At 38.9% G+C, this 23092-nt stretch overlaps 2 protein-coding genes across 2 annotated transcripts; one reads left to right on the top strand and one right to left on the bottom strand. All coding sequences in view use genetic code 11, as the record gives it.

The window, feature by feature from the left end:
* Positions 1–1568: 1568 nt before the first annotated feature.
* Positions 1569–3185, bottom strand: EGR_04806 (FMRFamide receptor; the record flags this gene model as incomplete). The annotated part of the gene is made up of 1 exon (XM_024494055.1): positions 1569–3185. One exon carries the CDS (start codon positions 3183–3185, stop codon positions 1569–1571), a length of 1617 nt encoding a protein of 538 aa, XP_024351620.1.
* A 2239-nt stretch (positions 3186–5424) lies between these two features.
* Positions 5425–22401, top strand: EGR_04805 (hypothetical protein; the record flags this gene model as incomplete). Its single annotated transcript, XM_024494054.1, has 20 exons — positions 5425–5477; positions 5776–5835; positions 6335–6513; positions 8224–8348; positions 9737–9830; positions 11041–11271; positions 11735–11821; positions 13092–13204; positions 14972–15095; positions 15978–16117; positions 16529–16593; positions 16703–16734; positions 17818–17868; positions 19028–19058; positions 19357–19452; positions 20417–20528; positions 20578–20691; positions 21262–21391; positions 21615–21727; positions 22312–22401. The coding sequence occupies 20 exons, from the start codon at positions 5425–5427 to the stop codon at positions 22399–22401; spliced, it is 2040 nt and encodes a 679-aa protein (XP_024351619.1).
* Positions 22402–23092: the final 691 nt, after the last annotated feature.

The following is a 23092-nucleotide window of genomic DNA, read 5'->3' as shown; positions in this document are numbered from 1 at the left end:
CACTTTAGATGAGAAGTTCCCACAACTTGGAAACCAAGTCAGACTTGATTCATCAAGCAGAAGAGGTCAAATCAAAGACGTCAGGTTAAAAAGGAATTTCTTGAAACGAGAGATCAAAACAACGCGTTAGTAATAAAAGGTACGATAAAGAGTGTCGTACCGACAAAATGCCGCCCATCTATCCGTGCTCGCTATTAAGCGCACTTTCCAAGTCCCTGAACGTTACAAGGAATCATCACAGCTGAATGAGCCTTAAAAAAGCACAAATATTTTGGCCACTTTATGTAAACGTCTTGGTTGAATTTTATAATGCCCCTCAAAGTTTACACATCATGAGGTGGTTGTATTTTGTCACTAGACAACACTTTTTATTGGAGTGGGAGAAAAAAATTCAACTGAAATAAGGCATAGGATCAACATTTAAGTTTTTATGAGGTGAAGTATACACACAATTCAATTGTAAAACGTTTTCCATTAGTACTTTACTGCTTCTATTCTACGTTTGCTTTTATGGAAACTTTACTGAGAAAGTGATTCCTCCAAAAGATGCGGCTACGATACACTCCGTAAACTTCTTCGTGTTCAAGTTCTACGGCCCCATACTTAACTGATGCTGAAATTTTGCGTTTGGCCTCTTGCGGATCATTAATGCTTAGCATTAAGGCATGGTTTTCTAACTGGATAAAAACGAACGAAAGTATCTCACTAACTAAATGCAACTATTAAATTAACTAGATGGGTATATTTGAATTCGTCCATTATAAAAATAAGTTAGCGTTTATCATTGAATACTTGGTAAATGAAAGGCAACTAAAAATTGCAAAACGAAGGCGTTTTGTGTTTGAGAACCAAGGAATGGAGTAAGGTTTTTTGAAGTGCGCACAATGCCAGTAAAAGCATTTAGATGATTTGAGTGGCAAAATGACTTGTTCATTTGGGTCTTTGAAGAAGATGATGTGTCCAAATTTGAACATCACAGAAATCTACAACTCACGAATGCCAAGGGCATTGCTTAAGTTGCGAACAGACATTATTGCAGAGTCTTATGCGCTATTTTAAAGGTTCAAATGAATAATATTTGGTGAAGACTATTGCAGTCGTATGAAGTGGGTAACACAGGGCATTCAACTATTTAACAAACGCTAAAAGGAATCCTATTACGCAGTTATTCTTTTTGAATGGAAAGTTGGGATGTTCTTCATCAAGTTTGCGCTGTGTGTTTACGTTTTGTTAACCTTAAATCATTTTATAAGCAATTTGTCTTATGGTATAAATTTCATGCAATGCCATCAATCCCATTAACATTGATTCCAAAGCCCACTATTTAAAGATTTTTATTCGTCAAATACGCATCAAATATAGGACATTTATGTAACGAAGTACAGGAATATATTTATACAGAGCTTTATAAATTAAAAAAGTTTTACCTTAAGTGAAACAGTGCACAATACTTCCTGGCCTGTGTATTGCAAACACACGAATAGAGAAAAGATAAATATAAGTCCATCAACGTACAAATCAGTAGATCTTTCTGGGGTACGGCCAGATTCTGCTTCGACTGCCCACAGCTAGAACTTCAGCTTCAAGGATCCTGTGCTAGTTAGCACTTCTGCATTTTGTGTTTGCTGTGCCGTGACCGTCGTCATAGCCTCGGAGTCAATGTTCTTCTGTGAGTTACTCGACACAGCTTTATCCCTCTCAATCGACGTTGGTCGAAAGTGGGGAGCTAAGAGTCCACCCCTTCTAGCTTTGCTTCGGCGTAAGTGTTTGAGAGGGTGTATGAAACCCGAATCCGTCTCCTCCTTTGTCCTGCGGGTCCAGCAGCATAATTTATGCGTCACATTAACCAACAACTGTTTGCAATTTCGCCGAAACCGTCTACCAATCAAAATATAAATAAAAAAGTTGCTTGCACAGCCTACAAGCACAAGGACAAGAGCGGCCGGGTAGGCGTAGTAAGAGAGGTGTTCAGAGGTAACAAAAATTAATGAATTTTCTACACTGGTTGTTTCGTCTTCATGTACGTTGCAAAGACGATAGATGAGATTCACCATTTCAAACAGGAAGCACACTGTTGTGGGCGTTTCGCAGATTATGAAAATGGTGACTACACCAATCAGCGTAAGAAGAATGCTGCGGTTGCTTGAGTTCATGCCTCGTTGCCGCGCCTCTGGTCCGACGCTGCTGGTACCAATCCCGTCCGGAGATATGTTGGTCCGGCTTAGGGTTTCCACTGATTGGGGTAAGTCCACTTCTTGGTTGTTTAAGAGCTTCACAGAGTGGTTGCGCCGTAATCGAAAGGATGTGTGGAATGCCAGGTTTCGTGTAACTGTCATTTGGTCAATGTAGGAGAGCGTATTGCAATTTAAAGGCGAGGCGTCTGAGTAACACACATTGCTGTTAACCGAGGCATTAGAGCTTACTGTCTTGCCTCCAGTCCATTGACCATGAATGTGGCGTTTGGCGAAGCGACGAATGCGTAAAATGAGCCCCGAGTTTAAAAAGACAAGAAGACTTAATGGAATGACAAAGGAGCAAACCTGATCAAGCAACTGGACGTAAAGTAGCTTAAAGGTGGCGTACCATGATGCGGCGCTGAAAACGGGCTCGAGTCTATAGCTTTGGCACTCCGTATTCCACTTCAATATGCGATAGTCGAATATAAGGTTGGGAAGCTTAAAAATTCCTGAAAGTACCACAATTATACGAAGTCCACTCTTTGTCCTCCCCACTGAGCAGAGCCGAGTGGCTTTTAGTGGCCACCTGATAGCAACATAGCGCTCCAAGCTTAAGAAGATCACGGTGTAGATTTCGATCATTTTAATCCAATTCACCATGTAAAAGAGAGGTGTGTCGATGTAGCGCAGATGTCTAAGCCAAAATATATTATACGTTTCATAGTAATGCGCGGCAATGTAGTAGAGACTGTAGAAAATTATTATCAATATGTCCTCAATCGCAAGAGCTGTAAGGAGAATGTGCGTAGGACTCCGGCTTTTGACTCGATAGTTAAGGACAGTGAGAGCCAAAATATTTGCGGGTATCCCGAGAATGGCAATGCTGAGACTGACATGTGTGACGAGATCATGCAAAATTCCGGATTCGTAGGGATTTCTGCAATAGGCAGGCAACAAAGTTTGATTAGTGGCATTTTGGATTGCTGGCATAGAGACAGTGGAAGACATTATGGAACATAAGTCCCATACAACACTATTTATTTCCGCGTACAATAAATTCGAGAAATGAAACAAAGGATCGAACTTGGTGATTGACTCTTATATTAAGCTTGTGTTGATTTCGCCATTCAAACATCAGGTTTCACTGATTGGTTTAAAGCACAACTAGTGTTTGCGAAACCAGATGACCTGCAAATTTGAACCAATCATCGTCTAACAGTTTCTTTTCATTGTGTACATTGGAGACACGAGTGATCTGCGTTTTCTCTTCGTTACTTTTAGAACGAAAATCCCCACCCCCTTTTTGACTCAACTAAACCAGGCTTGGTTAGGTAGAAAGCACTCATTTTCCTCATCCAATCTGTTCAATCATTGAAACGCCTTAATTCCTGCTTTCCAGTGCTTATAATGCTGAGAAATTCACATGTTTTTTCAACAACTTAAAAAGATTTCCAGTTATAAATAGAAAAATAAAAAACCTGAAATAAATTGTCCAATTTATGCCTCACATAGGTAACTATTGCAAATAACCTCGAATAATTCATCATACTTAATTCGTCTATTTTTTTGTACTGTAAATTATAGACACAAAAACCATATGCAAGAGGTTGAAGACAGCATTTTCCTGACATTTTAGGCCGTTCTATCCCTAAAATTCAAAGCTAAGCATTTCATCTTGCACCTCAATTTAACCCCGAAGAGCGAACTTATATGGAATAAGGTAGACTTAAAACATTTATTTATGACTACGAACATTATGCTACATTATATTTCGGCACTTGGAGATCTCATGTTTATTATAAAGTTAAGGGGAGCGAAAGCTTGATTTGCCTAAAAATCACACAGATTAATTAAAATTTATACATTATTTAGCGAAGGATTGTGGAAATCTCGTGCGAAAACCAAGATCTGAGTAATTCTTACCCTTTAAAGTCAGGAGCTCCTCCATTTAAGCAGTCGAAATTACATCAAGATGCAATAAAAACATTCTGAGGCCTTCAAGTTATCTTGAGGAGAGATTTTGCAATTAATTGCATATAACCTGATCACTAACCTCCATTTCTTCCGTCTCCATATGTTAATTAGTTCCCATGGTTTGCCCTACATAATGTTCCTTTTGTAATTACCTAGCCAGAAATGCAAAATAAGGCATTTTGTTCGAGATGCGTGAGAGACTTGTGTATCCATGACTCTTGGCGACTTTTTCCAGGGATTTGGTTTTTTGACACGCCAGTTCGTCATCGCAGTATACGTCTGTTTCAACAACCATGCTATTTGGGTCCCAAATATGGCTGGCGACTTTCAACAAAAATTTTCCCTCATATTCTAGATATTTCGAATCCTGTAATGCCCTTCAAAGCTGCGTAACTTTTGCAGACTAGATTTGGACCAGTGATTCATCCTAAAAATGCCAAAATTTCATTCTTCTTTCAAATTATAGAGTGCAAAATTCCACTCAAATTGTAGCAGGGCTATTTTTAGTGACTTAATTGTAAATAACCGCGTTTTTTTAAAATGCATTTTTGTCACGCCTTCCTGTTTTCCCTGTAAATACAAAAAACGGAGAAGCACGTTTTTCATACGTCTTGTTATCTGTTGTTTGAGCCTGCTTCTCTTCGGTGTAATTTTGAACTGCAAAAAAACCATACTCCAATTGGTATAGATATGATCCTTTTGGAGTTTCGAAAATTTCAGTTATTGCAGCAGATCGACAGTTCTGGCATCATGTATTTTTTTCCCTTGACAGACTCCTACCTGTCTGTTCACACTTTAATGAAATTGTCCATTTTAACCTTTGAGAAAATAGTTAGAAGTGCATTTAGCAGCACAAGATATTTCCCTTCTCTGGAATCCGTGTGAAACATTGGTAGACTGCAAATTATAGGAGTCTTTATGTCACTATACTTCAATGTGCAAAAACCGCCTGCTGGCCTAATGCAGTCCTCTATGCTTTGCATCCGTACCACACCCTTATCACGATACCAAAGCAATTCCCGCTAATTTGAAGATGCTCTCTATTATCTGACCGATATAAGCCAATTCATCACAGCGCATAATAAACCCGAACAGACTAGCAATTTGGCATGGAATGCACAATTAGAAGAAAGAATTTCTGAGGAAAATTAGTTGCATGTATATGAAACCCATCATTGAATTTTTATCAGCATAGAATAAAAAGAACAGTATAAAACCGACTTGCAAATTGAGAACCGGTAATTCAAAAGGGAACGTTGAAAGGATTATTTAAATGATACATAAAAATGTTTATTTTTATCGTTCAAAGAAGTATGCTGAAGCCAGGTAAAGGCAGGTATAAGTCTAAACAAGTTTGTCGCATTTTGCACTTTTACAGCATTCTCTTCTAGTTTTAGAGGCTTTTTAGTATCTGCGTCTCAGGGACTGCAGTTGCAATAACTTTCTTTACAGTGCCTGCAGCTTTTAAAAAACGGTTTTAAATCACTCGGTAAGATTGGGAATTCGGCTGAAGACAACCAAGTGGGTACTTACTCTCCTTGCAGTTTAACTAGTACTTTCAAAATCATGAGTTTAATGTTATAAAATTTCTCGACATTTTTATGTATTTTTCTAAATTCCAAAGGTATAAGTATGTAGATAACAACTCAGCGCCAATGGTGCGTATTGACGACTGCGTCGCCAAGTAAGTTTGCGTTATAGTCTTGCCTAGATTTTAAACAGTGTGATGTTTCTATTTTCATAAGTTTGACATATATGAGATAACACACATGTTGCGTACATAGTTTTCCGTCTCGCCAACGCACCAAAATAGTTTTGTGCTGCCTAATAACGTGGTGCGAAGTGTCGCAAAGCGGTGAAGACTGTTTTCAAGGGGATTTTCAAAAACGCTGCACGAAACCACCGCGGACTAACGCGGGAGACGACACTCACACCCACAAATTTGTTCAACCCGTCTCCTTCCAACGTCTACAGCCATCAAACATGATTAATGTACTGTGGATACTTTTTCTAGTCTAAATACTCTGACTGGAGCATGCATTTGGGAAACATTCTACGCGTTTAATGTTGCGTCTGCCCGCTTACTTCATTGACTATGGCGTTATGCCCATTAATATTTCCTACACCCTACTGAACCCGCAAAATTTCCCGCTTAATGACATTTAAATTACACCTTTTTAGAGAATCGTGGAACCTACTAAGGAAGGCAAATATTTAGGCCAGTGCGAATTTGGCTTAAGTGATATTGGTTCCTTTGACCAACCGGAATGCCCTTCGCAAATAGATTTTAGTGCTAGAGGAAACTCAAATAATTTTTATTTTCGAGCTAATTTGTCTTGCTATCTCATTAATCATTGTAGAAGTTTGTACACAAGCCATTAACTTTCCGCACACTTCGTGTCCCAAGTTCGGGCTGTTTGCAATCAGAGGGTGATCAGTAGGCAATTGCTATCCTCCTCATGGTGTTAGAGTTGTGATGCCCTGTTGCTCGTTGTTAGTCTTTACAAATCAAAGTTAGCCTGCAGATGCGTTTTCTCAAAATGCCGCACACTGGCAAATCCTTCGGAACGCATATTCTAACGTGAAGGACAAGAGAGGCTTGAAAAGTTCAAGGTGAGTAGAATGATATTTCCGAATAAGGAAGAGCTTTATTTACTCCAAATGGGAGTATGGACATCTGATGACAGTTTGAAAACCACCCTGCCTTTGATAAGGTTAGCCCTAATTACCTCACTCTTGATTTCTATTTCGTTAAACACAAAGTGGAATTGTTAAGCACTGCTTCTTTATGAACCTGTGGTGCTATTTGTTAAGAATTTGCTGGTTTGATTATAGCCTGCATAACAGTTCCACTACCACCATCACTAGCCTCAATGATGTTTCAGCTTATCTGCAAACCTTTTGGGTGAAAGTCCCCAAAACTAATAATATCACCTACTTTTTTTCCACTATAACTTAGTTATTTGCACAATTTCCCCGATCTAAAAAAAAACTGACGTTAAATTTTTATCCTGTTGACATTATGCCAAAAAATTTAAAGTACAATGAGATAGATTTCCTGATGGAAAGGCACCGTCACTAAAACTATTTTCATTCCTTTGAGTTAACCAATCTGTTTCTCAACTACAAATCCTGCTAAAAGACTTGATTTGTGCCTTGACAATAAAATTCCACTTTATTACTTCGTAAATATGGTTCAAATATGATTCAAAATTATCTGTTTCGGATCTAAAATGCGAAAATAACCTGATTTGTTGGCTTCAATGCAGATGAGTTTACAATACTGTCGCGTTGGGGAAGTTTGGGAAGTAGCATGTCATTCTCATGAGGCGCAGTCATTTTCTCATTTGTTTCTCATTGTAAATATATCTATATCTAATTAGTCCCCCACATGTCTAAGTAACGTTTCAAGCACTTTATTTTAATGTTATTCCAGCACATTTTCTCTTTGACAGCTTATTCTGTTGCACCCAATTTATGCCTATGTACCTATTCATCGCAGTGTTTTGTGACATCATTACGTAGACGAAATAGGAATTGACTTTAAACGTGTCATTGCGTATAGGTCACGAAAATTTTTCAGTCTACTTGGGTTCCTATTTAGGGGAGGAAAAGGCGTCAATCACGTGCTTGGCCATTTTAAGTCTTGATCCCATGAATTGCGCCTTACTTGTGAGGAGTCCTCCTCCATACAATGCAGTCCCATTGTCCTTATTGCAATGAAAGGAATTTGTCAAATGTGCAGAGAGCCTTATCAGCCACAATTCAACTCCGCGATCTCAATCAAATCTGCGCTTAGATTCACGTACTTTATGTACATTCTTCTTACTTAATTTGACGTTTTTTTGAAAAAAAGCCAGGCCACTGGTCTGAAAACTATTACAGCTTTCAATATTTCTAGTATAGATTCATCTTAGCATCTTGAGGCTTTTCTGGAGTCATAATAAGTCGCAGCACTGTGGAGGAATATTTATTATTGGCGAGTTAAGAGGCTGGGAGGCTATCGATTTGGCCCTCAGAAACATAAATAAAACGGAAGTTCGAATTGTGAATATTGTATAATTATATGCAGAAAATTATTATTCCAACAAAATGCATAACGCTACCATTAGTAATTTATTCCAAGCTATAAAATTTGCCAATTTCATCAATATATTTTTAAGCTCCGACCAATGTATAAAAAACACATTAAAACACGTAAGTGTGAAACAGCTTCCTCCATGATGAGCACTATAGCCGTATTCCATTGCAGTAAATTTGCCAAATTTTGCCCTACCAAATAAGTGTAGTCTGGAGGCGCGTTCATGACCGCAGCACCTTATTAAGTTTATGTGTCTACATCGCGTGACCCATCCGTCGACCAGCCTGTCCCGCCACCTCACACACGCACGTAGCTGTTCCAACTTGCCTCCCACCTGACGCTTGTACTAGTGAACTCCCCACCGAGGGTTTTTCGCTTATGCACTGACGTGATAATTTTATTCATTCTCCTCGTGTATACGCAAATGGCGAGTAGACTGTGCTGGGAAATAAGCTGGAATTGATTGCAGGTGTCTATACGAAGCCATCTTATTTCTTCATGAAAAATCTTATTTTGGTGATAGACCTCAGTGTATGGAAGTTGCTCATTTGTCGGCATTTGAGCAGATGATTAGGCTTTTGGCATAACGTTTAATCTGTCTTCCAAATGAAGTCAATGGCCTCCTCAACTCAACTTTAATGACCTACGTGAGTTCATTTTCATTAAGGCGTAATTCTTTTGTTCAAATGTATTTGCGGTTTGGTTATTTTCATTCCCTTTTCACATAAAGCAAAGGTGTTCTCTTGCAACGCCAGGCTTCAAAAATCAACCTAAGTATTTGATAGATCTATGGGGCTTCATTACTTGCCAATTTAATTATCAGCATATACCGTTAACTTCCGCATTGTGGATGATGGGTTTATGCACTTCTGTGTCTATTTATTTTCATCTCTATAAATAAATTATTGCAATATTTTGAAAGGGAGGTCCTTTACTGTGCTAAGTCCTGCAATAAATTCAATCTCTTGCGGTCAGATTGCCAAGCTTTGTCAGCGTGCACATTTATTTAGCTAGATCCATTCCTGGTGTTGTTCTTTTATCTTTTAAGGGATTTAGGAATGCGGCGGAAAGACCCTATACTTGATCAGTAAGAAAAAAGTTTGAGGTGCATGCTTTGCTTCTTTATATTCACAACCACTGCCTTTCAGGAGGGTGGATATGGCGAATCTCGATGCACGTGCGACCGGTGCAAGGTCTCCGACATTGCCTAACTGATCTGTTACTGAACTACGAATTGCTAAATATACGCCCTTCCCTTCTGCATAACTCGGAGTAATATCAGAAGGAAGACTAAAATATAAACTCTATCAAATTTGTTGGCACGTTACCCGCATAGGTATTGCGGTATCACCGTGGGTAAATAAATCAAGAAACCCTTACTATAATCGTTCCTTAGAGGCTTTCTTTCTAAAATTATAAATGACAATATAAGGCACCCCTGAGATTAAAAATTTTTTGACAGTTATCTGGAGCTTTTACGAAATAGAAAGGAAATTTATTTTAGTCACTAACAGCTTTTTCAGGCCTCTTCAGTTTTATTAAAGAAATTAACAATTTTGGGAAGATGCAATTCATCAATGCAAAGAAAATGGTTTCCAGTAAGCAACAAATAAATTTGTCTAATTAGTTTAGGGAACTAGCCATAGTTAAGCTGCTAAAGTCTTTGTCTAATACAAGAACACTTAACTGACGTATAATAGAGGGACTGGTGAGTTAATTTAGAATAATATGAACCAATGGTGACCTTAAACTATAAAATAACTAGGGGAGCTGGATCAGTATACAGCACCAACTTTTTATCTCTACACACTGACTGTCTAGTTTCTTCAGTAATAGCTTATCCAGTGCTGTATGATAAATGGAAGACAAGTGAATGACGTGCGGTTATACATGCAGGAGGAATAGTTACATTTGGATGTAATTCGTCCACAAATCTCATGCACAATGCATAATGTAATTGGTTTTTAAAATTCCCTATTCCGAGACCTTTGAAAGGCTTCTTAAAGTTGGTTTGGTGTCTTTTCCTGGGCAACTGCCATTTTGGTACTAGCTCACTACATATACCTCTTAAGGCGCGGAATATTGACAATCACTTTTGTATAAGTTACAGGATATTTTTCATTTCCACAGATAATTCCAATTGCACTTGCGAACAAATTATAGTTTAGTAAAATTTATAGTAATATTTGATGTATTATTTGTGATAAGCAATTTTGTGAGCATTTTACAGCATCCTATCCCTTAGTTTGCACTATCAAACAGGTTAGGCCATATTAACAAAGACATCATGTTTAACGAGTCTTGGGAAATAGGCAACGAGATCGGCTACATTGCATTTGGCCAACGGGACTGGACTAGGAAAAGAAATAAATATAAACCTAGAAGTAAACTTTTACTGGTAAGCATTTATTTTTGCGAAGTAAATTTGTACATTCCCTCTGGCAGTGTCCGACTCGGGGAGCCTAAATGAGGCATAAGCTTCACTTGAATCGCCTTGAAAGTTACAACGAATTTGACTTTATTCACACAACTGAAGGATCCGGTGAGCGTTGGTTACTCAAAAACAAATTCAAGGACAGAACAAACGGAAGGTGCATATGCCATCTAACTATTGTGACATACGATTCCTGACAACTTCCCCCTTTAAGCACCCTTGTGAGGCTCTTTTTATGCAAAAAGATATTTCTTTCACCTGTACTACTCCTTTTTCATGGGATCCGAAGGCGTCATAGCGATTCCTGGAGATGACTTGTGACTTCCGAGTTGCGTATGTAGTACATTCATTTTATGTGAATTTACTATTTATAGACATCATCCGTTTTACTTTTACCAGCGTCACTAAGCCCCGTGTCATTAATGAAGTGGCAAAAATGGCTAAGGAATATTCTTCCTTTAAAATAAATAAATCTTGCTTATTTGCCGCAAATTCTGTCCATATGTTGATAAGCAGAGTTTACTTCATTAAGTGGCTCAAAAGCACTCACTCTTATCTGAGTCTGCTTATTCGTTTGTCGGGGCAAGAATGGATAAATTATTGCAGTAAGATGATAGCAAAACGAATGAGGACAGTGTTTATGTTTACCATGGTTCACATAGTCCCAATAAAGTCATCCTATCAGTGCGGATATTTTCATTGGGAACTTTTAGAGACATCCTGAATAGAAGGGGAACACTTGTTAATGCGCAGTTCATAATATTCTCAAATTGATAGTTATGTTTCAGTGTGCAGGGAAGTTAGCATAGAGTTATCAATTTAGGGAGGAAATACAACTCTTGCTCAACAACGAGGAAAAATTCATTAAACTTGCTTTCTATTGGGCACAGTGTGCAGTAATACCGTTGTCAACATCTGGACTGTTTAGTTTACAATGCTCGAGTTAGAAGTAGTAATTCCGTGTTCACAGTCTAATTTAATACCGTTTTTCAACACAACCACTTTAGTGTTTAGGCTGCTCGCGAGTCTCAAATTTGTGCCACGTTTATCTCCAACGCACATTTCTAGTTCATGTAAAAAAGCAGAAACAGGAAGCAGCATTTGTGGGGACTTGTAAATTCTCAGCCAACTGCTTGTATGTGAAAATGGCTTCAAGTTAGGCTAGAATTCCACAGATATCTTTCTACTTTTTTATGGCCGTTCAAAGCCCTTTTGCATCATCTATTAGAAGTGAAAATGAAGGCAAAATAAGAGAGGACACTACTGCTTGAAAATTGCGGATTTCCTAGATAGTGTAAAAAGTGAATTCCACGTAGCCTTAAATCAAGTTTATTGGCTATTGGAGGCCTTCAGGTTTCCCTTCATTAAGATCAACAAATGCATACCAAACATGAATTTAACCACTTAAAGTTACTTTCTGTATTTACTAGACCGCTCAGTTTTGAGAACAGTGAAGAGCAGTTTTATGGAGCACGATAGAACAGTTTTTATTTTATAAAGTACGACTTGCTTATTTTGTGAGCATTGCTGTTCGGTCCGTTACATTGGCATTTCTTCAGGGATGGCTTTGTAAACTCCTCAATTTCTAAGTTGGCTTCTGACCTCACCAAGTTTGTGACAGAACTTTCCACTTAGAAAGTACCATGAAGCCTGCCTAATACGCTATGTTCAAAGAAACCCCTTAATAATGGAATCATTCTTCTGCAAAATGTTTGTTCAAAAGTTGGAAGATTAGATGTTTTGCTCTCCAAAATTTGCCAAATAAGCACATTCACACTTTAATCTTTAGTTAATATAATTGAGTTTTTAAGCTCTTCAATTTTATAGTCCCTCTCCGTTCTGTGTTCGGCAGCCATAAACAATTGATACCATTTTTGGGCAGGCGTAGTATTAAGTGTGATCAGTCCAAACTGATTGTATTCGCTACCCCGACTATGCAGGAGCCCACATTTAACATCCCTATAATCAATCCAACACTCTCACAAGAAACCCATGCAGCAAAAACATTGGCGTCAATGGTATCGTGTCGGCATTTTGGTGCGCATCAGATCAAAGGCATTGTAGCCGCTTTTGTGGGGCTGGTTTGCTCCTCTTATTGAAAGTACTCCAAACATTGGAGATAGGATTGCAACGGCCACAACTTCGGCAGTGACGGCGACGGGAGCAAAATGCAGAGTAAGCAAAGGTCTCTCTTCTGGTGTAGGCCAGCCTAAGAACATTATTGGAAAGGCTACGAGGATTCGCTTGTCGCCTTTACATTAAATACAGAGCGATTTAACATTGGGCATTTAAGCTACTTTGATTCCCTTGATTGGATGCAAACCATTTCCTACTGCTATTTTGCGTTTAAAGGGAAGGTAAATCCTGCCTGCAATTTGGCTGCAGTCGTAAGCGGCATTTCACAATGAATCTGTGCTAAATTTAGCAGCAGTTGCTTTAAGCTCATCTTACCATAATTTGTTGGACAAAGCAAAACACTTTTATAAATTTGAATATATCCAGAGAGATAAGGAGAACAACATCATTACACATAATTCGGTATTCACCATGTAACTTGCCTTAGCTTTTTCTTCTCAGGTTTAATGTTCATTAGTTGCTTGGGTGTAGCTGCCGCGAAATATATTAGAGCAAAGTATAGATTAGTTGCAATAGCCATTCAGCTCGCCTAGCTGTGAAAGGAGTAACGACTTATGCGCTTCTTCATGGAAGGTAGCTCAAGCGTACAGTTCCAGTACTGATGCTTGCCTAACGAAATAACTCATGAACTGGTTGCTACTTCTTGCTCCAAATAGTGACAAAGTTCCTTGCAACTTTAAATGTATTAATACCTTTACGTATATTACGAGAAAAAAATGACTCGATGAAAACGGTAATTATGTTAGCTGTGAGATAGTTTTGTCCGCTACCGATAGTCCACAAAATAGTGCCACTTGTCACGACGTCATCTTAAGCAAGGAGGTACCATGATTCCATATGTTTTCATGATGAAGGCTTTTCGATAATAAAAAAGACTCGTCAAATTATGAAGTGTCAAATTCGTTGGTCCTACATTTATATTCAGGAGGTTCAGTCTGGTATTGCATACCCGCTTTGATCTGAAGTATTTGCGTAAAATCCAGAAATTGCACCCACTTTCCCACATCACTTTTCTTCTCCCGTGTAAGGACATAAATATACATTAAGAAGTGCGTACAATAAAAGCTAAAGTTTATTCCCATCCTCTTAAATTTATCAATTTCCGAATACATACTGCAGTGAAGAACTTCATAATGCAAAGGTTGAAGTTGATTTCATTCAATATCCCTCAATTTAAGTGCAAATTTAAAATGTTTTTGTAAATTCATTCACGAAATGCGTAGAATGAGATATCAGTCCGCCGAGTACCGCTGCATTCTCGTCTCGACTTTGGGATAATGCGAGTTGATTTCATGCGACAGCATTGAAAATTGTGGTAATTAGAAGGTTACAAAATCTGCTCGATCGCTAATCTTACGGGATTCAGAAAAGCAGCTAGACCCCTACTAGGGTGCTCAGGAGTAAGTTGCAGCATTTTGTCCCTGGCTCTGTTAATAGTAAACCCCTTACATTGTTCCGAAGCGGTTTCTGTGAGGGGCATACCTTTGACACATTTTTTCATAAAAAACTGGCAGCGGTAGTCTAACATTTTACCATTTCAAGCATTTAAGTGAGCTGTGTAAATTACACAGATTACTTCCCATTCACAATGAATATCCATTCATATGGTAGTATGTCAAATTAATCATTTTGTTCGGTTGTGAAGATGTACAATCAACTAGGTCTATTTACTTTAGTTTTACAAACCCTCTTTAGGAATACAAATCTCCTGCTGGAGCCACAAATAAAGGTCAGTTCTCAGGACCAGCTTCCATACTACTTTTCAATTGCCTTTCACAGATTTTGCACAGAACTATTAACCGCTGACTGTCAATGTTTCAAGAACCATTTATGCCCATAATGAGAATCCCCCTATATTTTGCGCTTAGCTAACTCAGAGGCTGTTATTTGTGAAAATTATTTCCCTGAAGTAGGATTCATCGGTCATTCCGCATTGTTTAATGGATATTCCTTTACTAGGAGCGAGGGAGTCATGATGTAGCAATCATCCCTCTTTATGGAGCAGTTTTAAGTTGCTAGCCGCGCTATGTTTGCCCTCTTTAGGTGCAAGCGCACCAAGGATTAGGTTTGTTGTTGGATGGTTCGAAGATTTCTTTCAATGGGCTTGACAGATCTCGCATCTTTTTGTACCAGGCTCAAATGCGAACAGTGAAAGTTCTTCATTGCCAGGTGTTTTCCAAAATTATGAATAAAATTTTTTCCAACCTTTTTCAACAATTCAATAGTAGATTCTGCTTATTAATACTGGACTTAGGCAAGGCAGTTTATTCTTACTATAAGCAACTTGTTCTAAGTTAGTTTTCCGTTGCTTTTTAGATGCACGTTCTTTTGAAGCAATCCTTACCTTATGTATGTTTAATCTGCCGAGGAATTGGTAACTATTCTGCAGGATAAACCACTAATCTTTATATGGTGACGAAAATGAAGGCAGTGTGTATCCCCCTCGACGTAACATAAAGCACCGTTTTCCTCCCATACAGTTTCCATTGCTACGTAAGTGAGCGCAACGTTAAGTGAAATGATATTTACAGAAGAAAATGTTAGATTTCAATACCAAGTAGATTCCACGATTAAAATTTTAGCCACTGAAGGAAGCAGTAACCCCCCTAGCCATTTGTATTTGTAGGTAGGGGCAATGTTCCCATCTTGCGGTGGATCTCACTTTTCGAAACATTCCCAGCTTACTCGGTCATCACCTTTTAAAGTGGCCTCCTGGCAAAACGTTATCTAGAAGGCATTAACATTTTCCTTCTTTTACCGTCAGCGCACGAATATAACTTACATAGTTTGCTGTAGATATTTTTGTACTTGTTTACTAGATAGTAGGACTCTGTAATGCTCCGAGTTCTGCCCCACTGTACGCTTTTACAACGCACCACCGTTGTGTCTGAACGTCATCAGTGACTTTAAGTGTGCAGCTGTGATTCACCATTCATCTCCACCTAAAACCATATGAGACAAGGGTTACTCCCACCAAACCGATGTACAATAACTTTGCTTTCAACGCAAAGCTACTCTGGTTTATAAGCTCTATTGTATCCATAGTGATGGACAACTTTAAAACACTTTCCAAGCAGCATATGCAGTGGAGTCACTTCAGTTATATTGCTCGACATTAATTAGAGTGTGTATACCGCTTTTAATAGAATGTATAACATTTTTCATAACATTTAAGCAAGCATTACTGATAAATTTAACATACCGGGTTCCTGTTCCCTAACTCAGTCCAAACCAATCCTTGATGCGGAAGCCATGCATTGTCTTCACTTTGCAATAATTACTTCTGGGTGGTTTTTGCCAATTTTAGCTACCACAGTATTTTCCAAGTAGGGAATTGTTTTGGTTTTAAACCGGTCCGGAAAGCACTTTCTGTTTACTCGTGGCGTTATATTTTAAAGCTAGAATTAGTCCTCACTTATTTTTACGGAATTCGTTACCGATTTAAAGCCGTATTTTAAAATTTTTTGCAAACTCGGGACTTTTTTCAGTTTTTTATCGTAACTGGCCCAAGGTTTCACAAATCCTTCAAACAGCCTTTTATCACATTTACTGTCTTAGTATTTTGTTAATGCAAAATGGTAGTAGTAGCTTTACAACCCCTTAAAGCGTCAAGGTTCTGACTACGTAGTCTACAATGCTGAAAATTCGCCTCTTAATGTGTTCCTTTGCCCGCATCAAAGATATTTAGTGCGTAAAAATGAAAATTGAAATGTTCATTCTTTAAAGGGTCATTCATTTCAAAAAAATTATGCCTTTAAGCCTATGTTTCCCTCAAAAAAACATGTAAAACCGTAAGTCCCGATGACTATAAATGTTCCGATTGGGCACAGAAGACAAAACATGGAGAATTGGTTGCACGTTTTTCGTAGTGCTATATCCAACTGATTACAATTTTAATAGTTACTCATTCTTCTCAGCGAAACTGTGCATAGGTATGCAGGGATTGCGTGCATGGGACAGGGTATTGCCATCCATGTATCGGCTCTGATTAACTGCGTTTCCTGTAGCGGGTAATACCAAAGTGTGATGATTTCTGTCGAAACCAGAAATTGGAGGAGAAATGAAATCCTTATCCAAGATTCGGATCGCCTCAGAGAGTAGACTTTGTAAAATATTTAGCACTCCGAGCACCGCCGGACACCCGAACCCATGTGTTATCAGATTGAAGGTAGTCAGGGAGCGCTGAGTTCCCATTAGAAGTTCCTGCTTGGTGTTCGAGGTGGTTGTCCGCCAGACCTGCCCACGACAAACATCCGACCCCATAGCCCCAATAACGTCAATGACAACTTGTCTGAAGATTAATGAATACAGGAAGTTCGTATAACTATGTAACCTACATCATTTGTACGTCCCGTTTTAAAATTCTTAATTTTTGTAGATATAGTAGCAGTGTGAGAAATAGATCGTGTTCTAAAGCCACTTTTGAGCATTTATGCATTCTGTTTCTTGTCTAAACTGAGTCGTTTATATAAACATTTCGGTTTTTCTACGATGCCGTCATTTGTTTACACCGTTGTGAATGTATACCAAAAATGCTATAAATTTAAGGATTTCTTGCTTTCAATAGTGAAGCGATAGAAATGCATTAATTTAGGTCCACTGACGCAATTACGATAGTTCTCCAAAGTGATTCTTATCAGCATTCAAAGCACGGACTCGTCTTTTCACTCTGACAACAAATGAGTGACTTGCCTAGCCGCGCAGATTTGGCTGCGTCTGTTAAAAACCGCAGCCGGTGTGCTGCAGGAGGCGCTCTTTACCAGCGCATTGGCGCAGCCCATCATAGGAAATTCGTTTTCGCAAAGATAATTGAAATCCTTCGCCAACCGGAGGGCTTCACCTAAAATACAGACGCGGAGCTTCATGTAAATCAAATCCATTAATGGAGCATCAAGTACTTGCATTACTTTGATTGCTTTTCCTTTCATCATTTTGCCACTGATGGCTTATTGATAATTACACAACATCCGCTTTGATTTTTAAAAAGTCTCAGTTATAAAACTTTATTTCCACAGGTAATTTAACTCCGAATCAAGCATCTACATTCTGTACCATCAGGTCCATCGGTAGGCTTCAATCTGACGATAAGTATCCAAGTGAAGATTTGTATAAAGTGTTATGAAGTAAATTTTCTTTATAGTTATTAACAAATTAAGCTGACGTAATAAATAATTAGGCTGGTTATGATGTTTTCCATGTGAGAGGAAGATTGAGGAGATAATTTTCGATTTGGATTCTTGTGTTGCTACTATCTTCACAAGTCGCAAAGTAGTTCAACACACATATTCCCTTCATGCTTGCTTAAAATATCAAGACTGGTATAAGTACCTTTGGTCAATCAAAAGTATAATTATGTTTGGGCAAAATCAAAAAGCCTGTAGATAAAGGGTGAAGTGTTTTAAAGTTCATAAAGTGTTGTCTCGCTGACGCTAGTTTTAGTTTTATATGGTTTATGCATTAGATTAAACATTTACCGTCTAAAATAGTGTTAAATTAAGACTTCTTGGACCTCGTACAGACTTTTTTTAGATTTCAGTGTTCGGAATTCGTAGGCAATCTTTTCCTGGTGAATTTTGTTTATGTACGGTGACACACTATTCCACTTTGCGTCACGAGTCCTACTTATTAAATGTAAGTAGCGAGAGCGCCCTTTCTTCAATTACCTTTTTCCAGTTCTTAAGTGTCTACAATTAGAATGTCATAGCAATCTAAACCGGGTCTAAAATTCATGAAAAACTGTGGATCTTGGTCAACCATTTGTATAGTGTGGCAATATGAGCAACCTTTTTAAGCAAAAGATCTGAACTTATAATGAAGTTCACTCTGTTGATGTACATCGCCAATGACCAAACTAATGGAAAAACTTTTACGCACCTTCTACTAGGGAGGTAAAGAGGGTTACTGTGGCAGCTTTTCTTCTTCCCGCCGGAAGATTGAGCCCAATTTTATCCAGTCGGTCTCGTAGTGATCGTCCACCATTCTTTGATTTAGCTCTGCAAAACAGCATTCATAAGCTGGTCTAGAAGGTATTTTTACTGCATTAAGTTGGTGAAGTAGTTTTATGAGAGTTAATATTGAAGCAATGAGCTAAAGTAGTCGAGGGACAAAAGGATTTTACTGAATTATTAGAAAATTTGTAGGAGAGGGGTGTCATGATAACTTATTCACTTTTACAATGAGTTCAAAACTCTAGGCAAACTCAAATAATTTTCTTTCTTTTTTTAGGTATTTGCTTTGATTTTACGGATTGTCTAAAGTATGTCCTTATACCTTCGTAGAACTCCACCGAGTAACGAAGCATTGAGACATTCGGGGGGCGATAGTCTCCTCTGAACCTCAGACACTGTCACTTTGTACTTCGACGTTGAGCTCAGGAGAGAAAGACGGCCGGGAACGGAGCAGAAGATGTCAGTTTGATTCATTGGTCGTCCGTTCTCGTTAGTAGACATCGTTATCCTTCCAGCTGGCTGTTTCGGTCTTATTGCTGAAACTCATGGAATGCATTTCCAAAGCAGTCACTCTCCTGCTGTGGCTCTATTTACTTTATCCTTAAGGATGGTGCAAACATATTTAGAAGTCTCACAAAACTTAGTAAAATTTGTTAGTAAAAAAAGATCTCTTAATTATTTACTTAAGGTGTCTAAGCTTGAGTAATCGAATTGGTAGATTTGAATTTTGGGAATTCTTCGATAGACTTGGATTACATTAAGGGCTTTCCTTTTAGTCCCTCTCACCTTCACATGTTTTCTACTTTTGTTATGACATTAAAGTTAAAAATTCCTCGTAATTGGATGTGGTTGCTTAGGCAGAACGATTTTAATGAGTGCACTTATCAGAAATAAGTGCTTCTGCCTACACTACCGGACACACTGCTCCTCTCTTGAATAGTTACTTCATGGCTCCTCGCAAGCCTTTTGACTTTCATCAATTCATCGGTGAATAGTGGATGTTGCTAAGGTGGTCATAGGTAAACCAGATTTGGGAAGTCTTCGTGTCAGAGTGGACCACTGGGAATTTCCCTAGATGTTACTTAAGCTGTAACAACCATTCCTATTTTCCCTACTTTTTCTTCCCAATTACCAACTCTCCGAATTCGGGCGGCCTGTTTTCAAAGGAAATAGCACGCTTAAACGTGACTTGTGTTAAATTGGGGATTTGCAGTTGAGTTGTGTGGTGTTTATTCCTTTTCCTATTTAGGTAACCAGTAATTTGCAGCCTAACATTTAAGTTAGTTGATTTTATCAAAGCTTCATTTTTTCGATCTCCTTAATGGTTAAGTTCGAATTTGAAGTTTATTTATCGTTGAATTGTGCAGAAAGAGGATGGGGAGGAAGTTGTGGTATGGCCCTGCTCAACTAGGACTTCCGATACTTCTCCTCCTTAATGCAGCCCTAAGAAAGTGCAACTTTCCTTCTCAAAGGAATTGAAGTAATTTCCACTACTGGAATCTGCAGAAGTAGGTAAGTTTACACACTTGAAGATCAGCATCAAATCTTATCCTTTAATTAGAAGAGCTTCATTGCAAATGAACTATTCTTTCCGGTTGTATCAAAACTACTTTAAGGAGAGCTGGATTTTTCATTTTTACTGAGCTTCTACCATTTATTTACTTAGACACAATGATTTATTACTTCTGGGATTGCTCAGAAAGCGCTTTTATGGACCAGAATTACGTTTTACTTCGTTCTCATTTGACTGTTTAATCCTGCTTCTTATTTATCTTATGGTCGATCCAAATGCAACATACATTTCATTTACCTAGGTTTACGATATAGATTCAAACCTTACATTTTCGACTGGATCCATTTAAATGGAAAATACCAGGTGGTGCTGCCTTCACACCTGATTGCGCTGTATTAACATTGATGCTGGCAGTGGCAGAGGCAGTGGTAATGATGTGAGTGAGCTGTTTTCCGCCATTAGCCTCGGTATACCCTAACTGCCTGGGCAGATGGCGATAGACGTGCGAGAGATGGTAGAAGTTGCCTGACCCGCCCACCTCCGAGTTCGGTGGGAGAGAAAGAGAAGGAGGCGTCGCCTCCTCACAGTAGACATGGCGATAGCCACCGATCTGGAAGTTTCCTAGCTCCCATGCTCCGGGATAAAGCGAACCCCCGCCGACGGCTTTCGTCTGTGGAGAGTCCTCGTGGCTAGCTACGGTGCTCCCTACCGAGGACAAGACGCTCCCCTGCTCCTCCATTTGATTCGCCTCGTTCATGAGCTGCAACCAGAACACACAACTTGTTCGGATTGTTTGATTCCTACCAAACCTAGTCCCATGTTTATTCCTGTAATCACGCATACAATCACTTTAAAACGATCGTTTCTATGTCCCTTTATCTTAAGTTATCACCTATCTTTTCCCACCTTATAAGAATTAGTTTTCCTATTCATGTTGTACCGATGTAAATCCTAACTCTGTAGCATTATTCAATAATGTGATAAAAAAATTTTTTCAGAAATGGTTTCAAGTTGAATTGTGGCTAGAACTTAAATTGATTGATCCAAACAAGAAATGCTCTGGGGTATTGCTAACTCAAATTGAATTTACCCCTACAAGAAGAGGAAATATTTTGACTGGCACTATCGGTGAGTAGGTAGGCAGCTGCTGTGGGGCATCCTTGATAAATTCACAGCTGTATTTAAGCGCAAATCCTTGATACATTATAAAGAAATTCTGTCACTTTCCACGTTTAAGTAGTGCTTTTCGTTTTGATTAAAAATTTTGCATAAAATCGTTGCGCAAACCTATGGCTTCCTCATATTTTTAAGAGTATTTCTCCAATTTAATGCACGATTAATTCGTGTGAAGAATTTAAAAGTGTTTTTTCCTACTCCAACTCTGTGGCCAAAAAGAGTTTTCTTAGTGATGTAGTTATTTCAAAAGATCACACAAAGATACCAGCTATGTTACGCATCTACCTGGTAAGAGGACTCCATTCTGTTCATCTCCCCCGCATGCATTGCATACCCGTGTGGATGTGAGCTCAGACCCTGGAGGTAGTGTGCGGTTTTCTCATCATCCCGAGCGTCCCCATGCAATTTACCGGCAAAGAAGTCCTCACCTGTCTGCGAAAAGGCCTGAGTGGTCATGGAGGTGGGGTGAATGACGGCTCCCAAATCACCTGACGGATTTCCACGCTGAAGGATAAGAAGACTGGTGAGTTGGCCTCTCCTCACCGCCCCTCCTCCAGTTTTCTCCTGAGTGCGCATAATTCTCATTTGTCATTTGTTTTATTTCTTCATTTTGAATCAACTGGCTCTACGTTTCTGAGGCTTAAATCAACGTATTCAGCGGCAGTTGTCACTTTTAGTCATTTTAGATTGTCTAAGTAAATAGCGATTCAGATTGACCTTTACCTAAATCTTTGACTAAGTATGCTCCCATCTTATCGCATTTAAGCCCTTTCATTTCCTCTGGAATTTTTCAACTCAATCTTGTATTAATCTATGTCTCGTCGCATATCACCCGACTTCAATACGTAAAAGTATCGTTTTAACTATTTTAGGAAGAGCTTTGTGAGCTAAGTGGAATAAATTGTGTTAAAATTGTTGATTTTCTTCCAGTGAAAAGGCGTCAATCTTCCCCAGTTTCATGAGTAGTGACATCCAAAGGTACGACTCACGGACGTGGCAGTAGTGTTGCTCCTGGTCAGTGCTCTCGGGAACATGAGGTCGCCCAGAGTCTCATACATTTCATTGGGGCATATGTTGGTATATCGAGCCAATTGCGACGCGCTCATCATCATGGAGGAGGCTGTGAGAAAGGGGTTTGTCTCGCTTCCTCCGGCGTCTATTGCAGTCATCTGATCTGTAGAGCATGTGTAGCTGAAGGTGGAAGGATGCACGGCCTTCTCTCCGGACATGCCGACTGGAAATCCATTTATGGCGCATAAGTGGGTATTAGGAGTTGACAAGTGTGTCTGTTGCTCAAATACTGGTCGGTGATCAGACGAATCTGTAAACTTCTACATAAAAAATATTTCATTGTCATTTTAACAATAAAATTGAGAGCTACTTATCATAGCAAGGTGGGCTGGCTGGTGCTGTTCAGCTTGAACTTGTGACAGGTTAGCTATACTCGTTTTCATCGGAATAGTAAACTTTGTTTCATGCTTCTTAATTCGTTTTAGTTCAGATATGTATGTTAACTTCAGCAAACACAAAAACAAACAATGTTATATAGTCATAAAGAACGCATGCTCAAGGAAAGGTAGTATTTAGTCTCGAGTAAAGTACTCAAATGTTCGACTTCACTTCAGCTTCCCCGATAATGTGGTAACACGAACG

The sequence above is a fragment of the Echinococcus granulosus genome (genome assembly GCF_000524195.1).
Source record: "Echinococcus granulosus chromosome Unknown EG_S00031, whole genome shotgun sequence".
NCBI classification, from domain to species: Eukaryota; Metazoa; Platyhelminthes; class Cestoda; order Cyclophyllidea; family Taeniidae; genus Echinococcus; species Echinococcus granulosus.
Note: the sequence above shows the minus strand (reverse complement) of the source record. Positions and strands in the feature narration are given on the sequence as shown.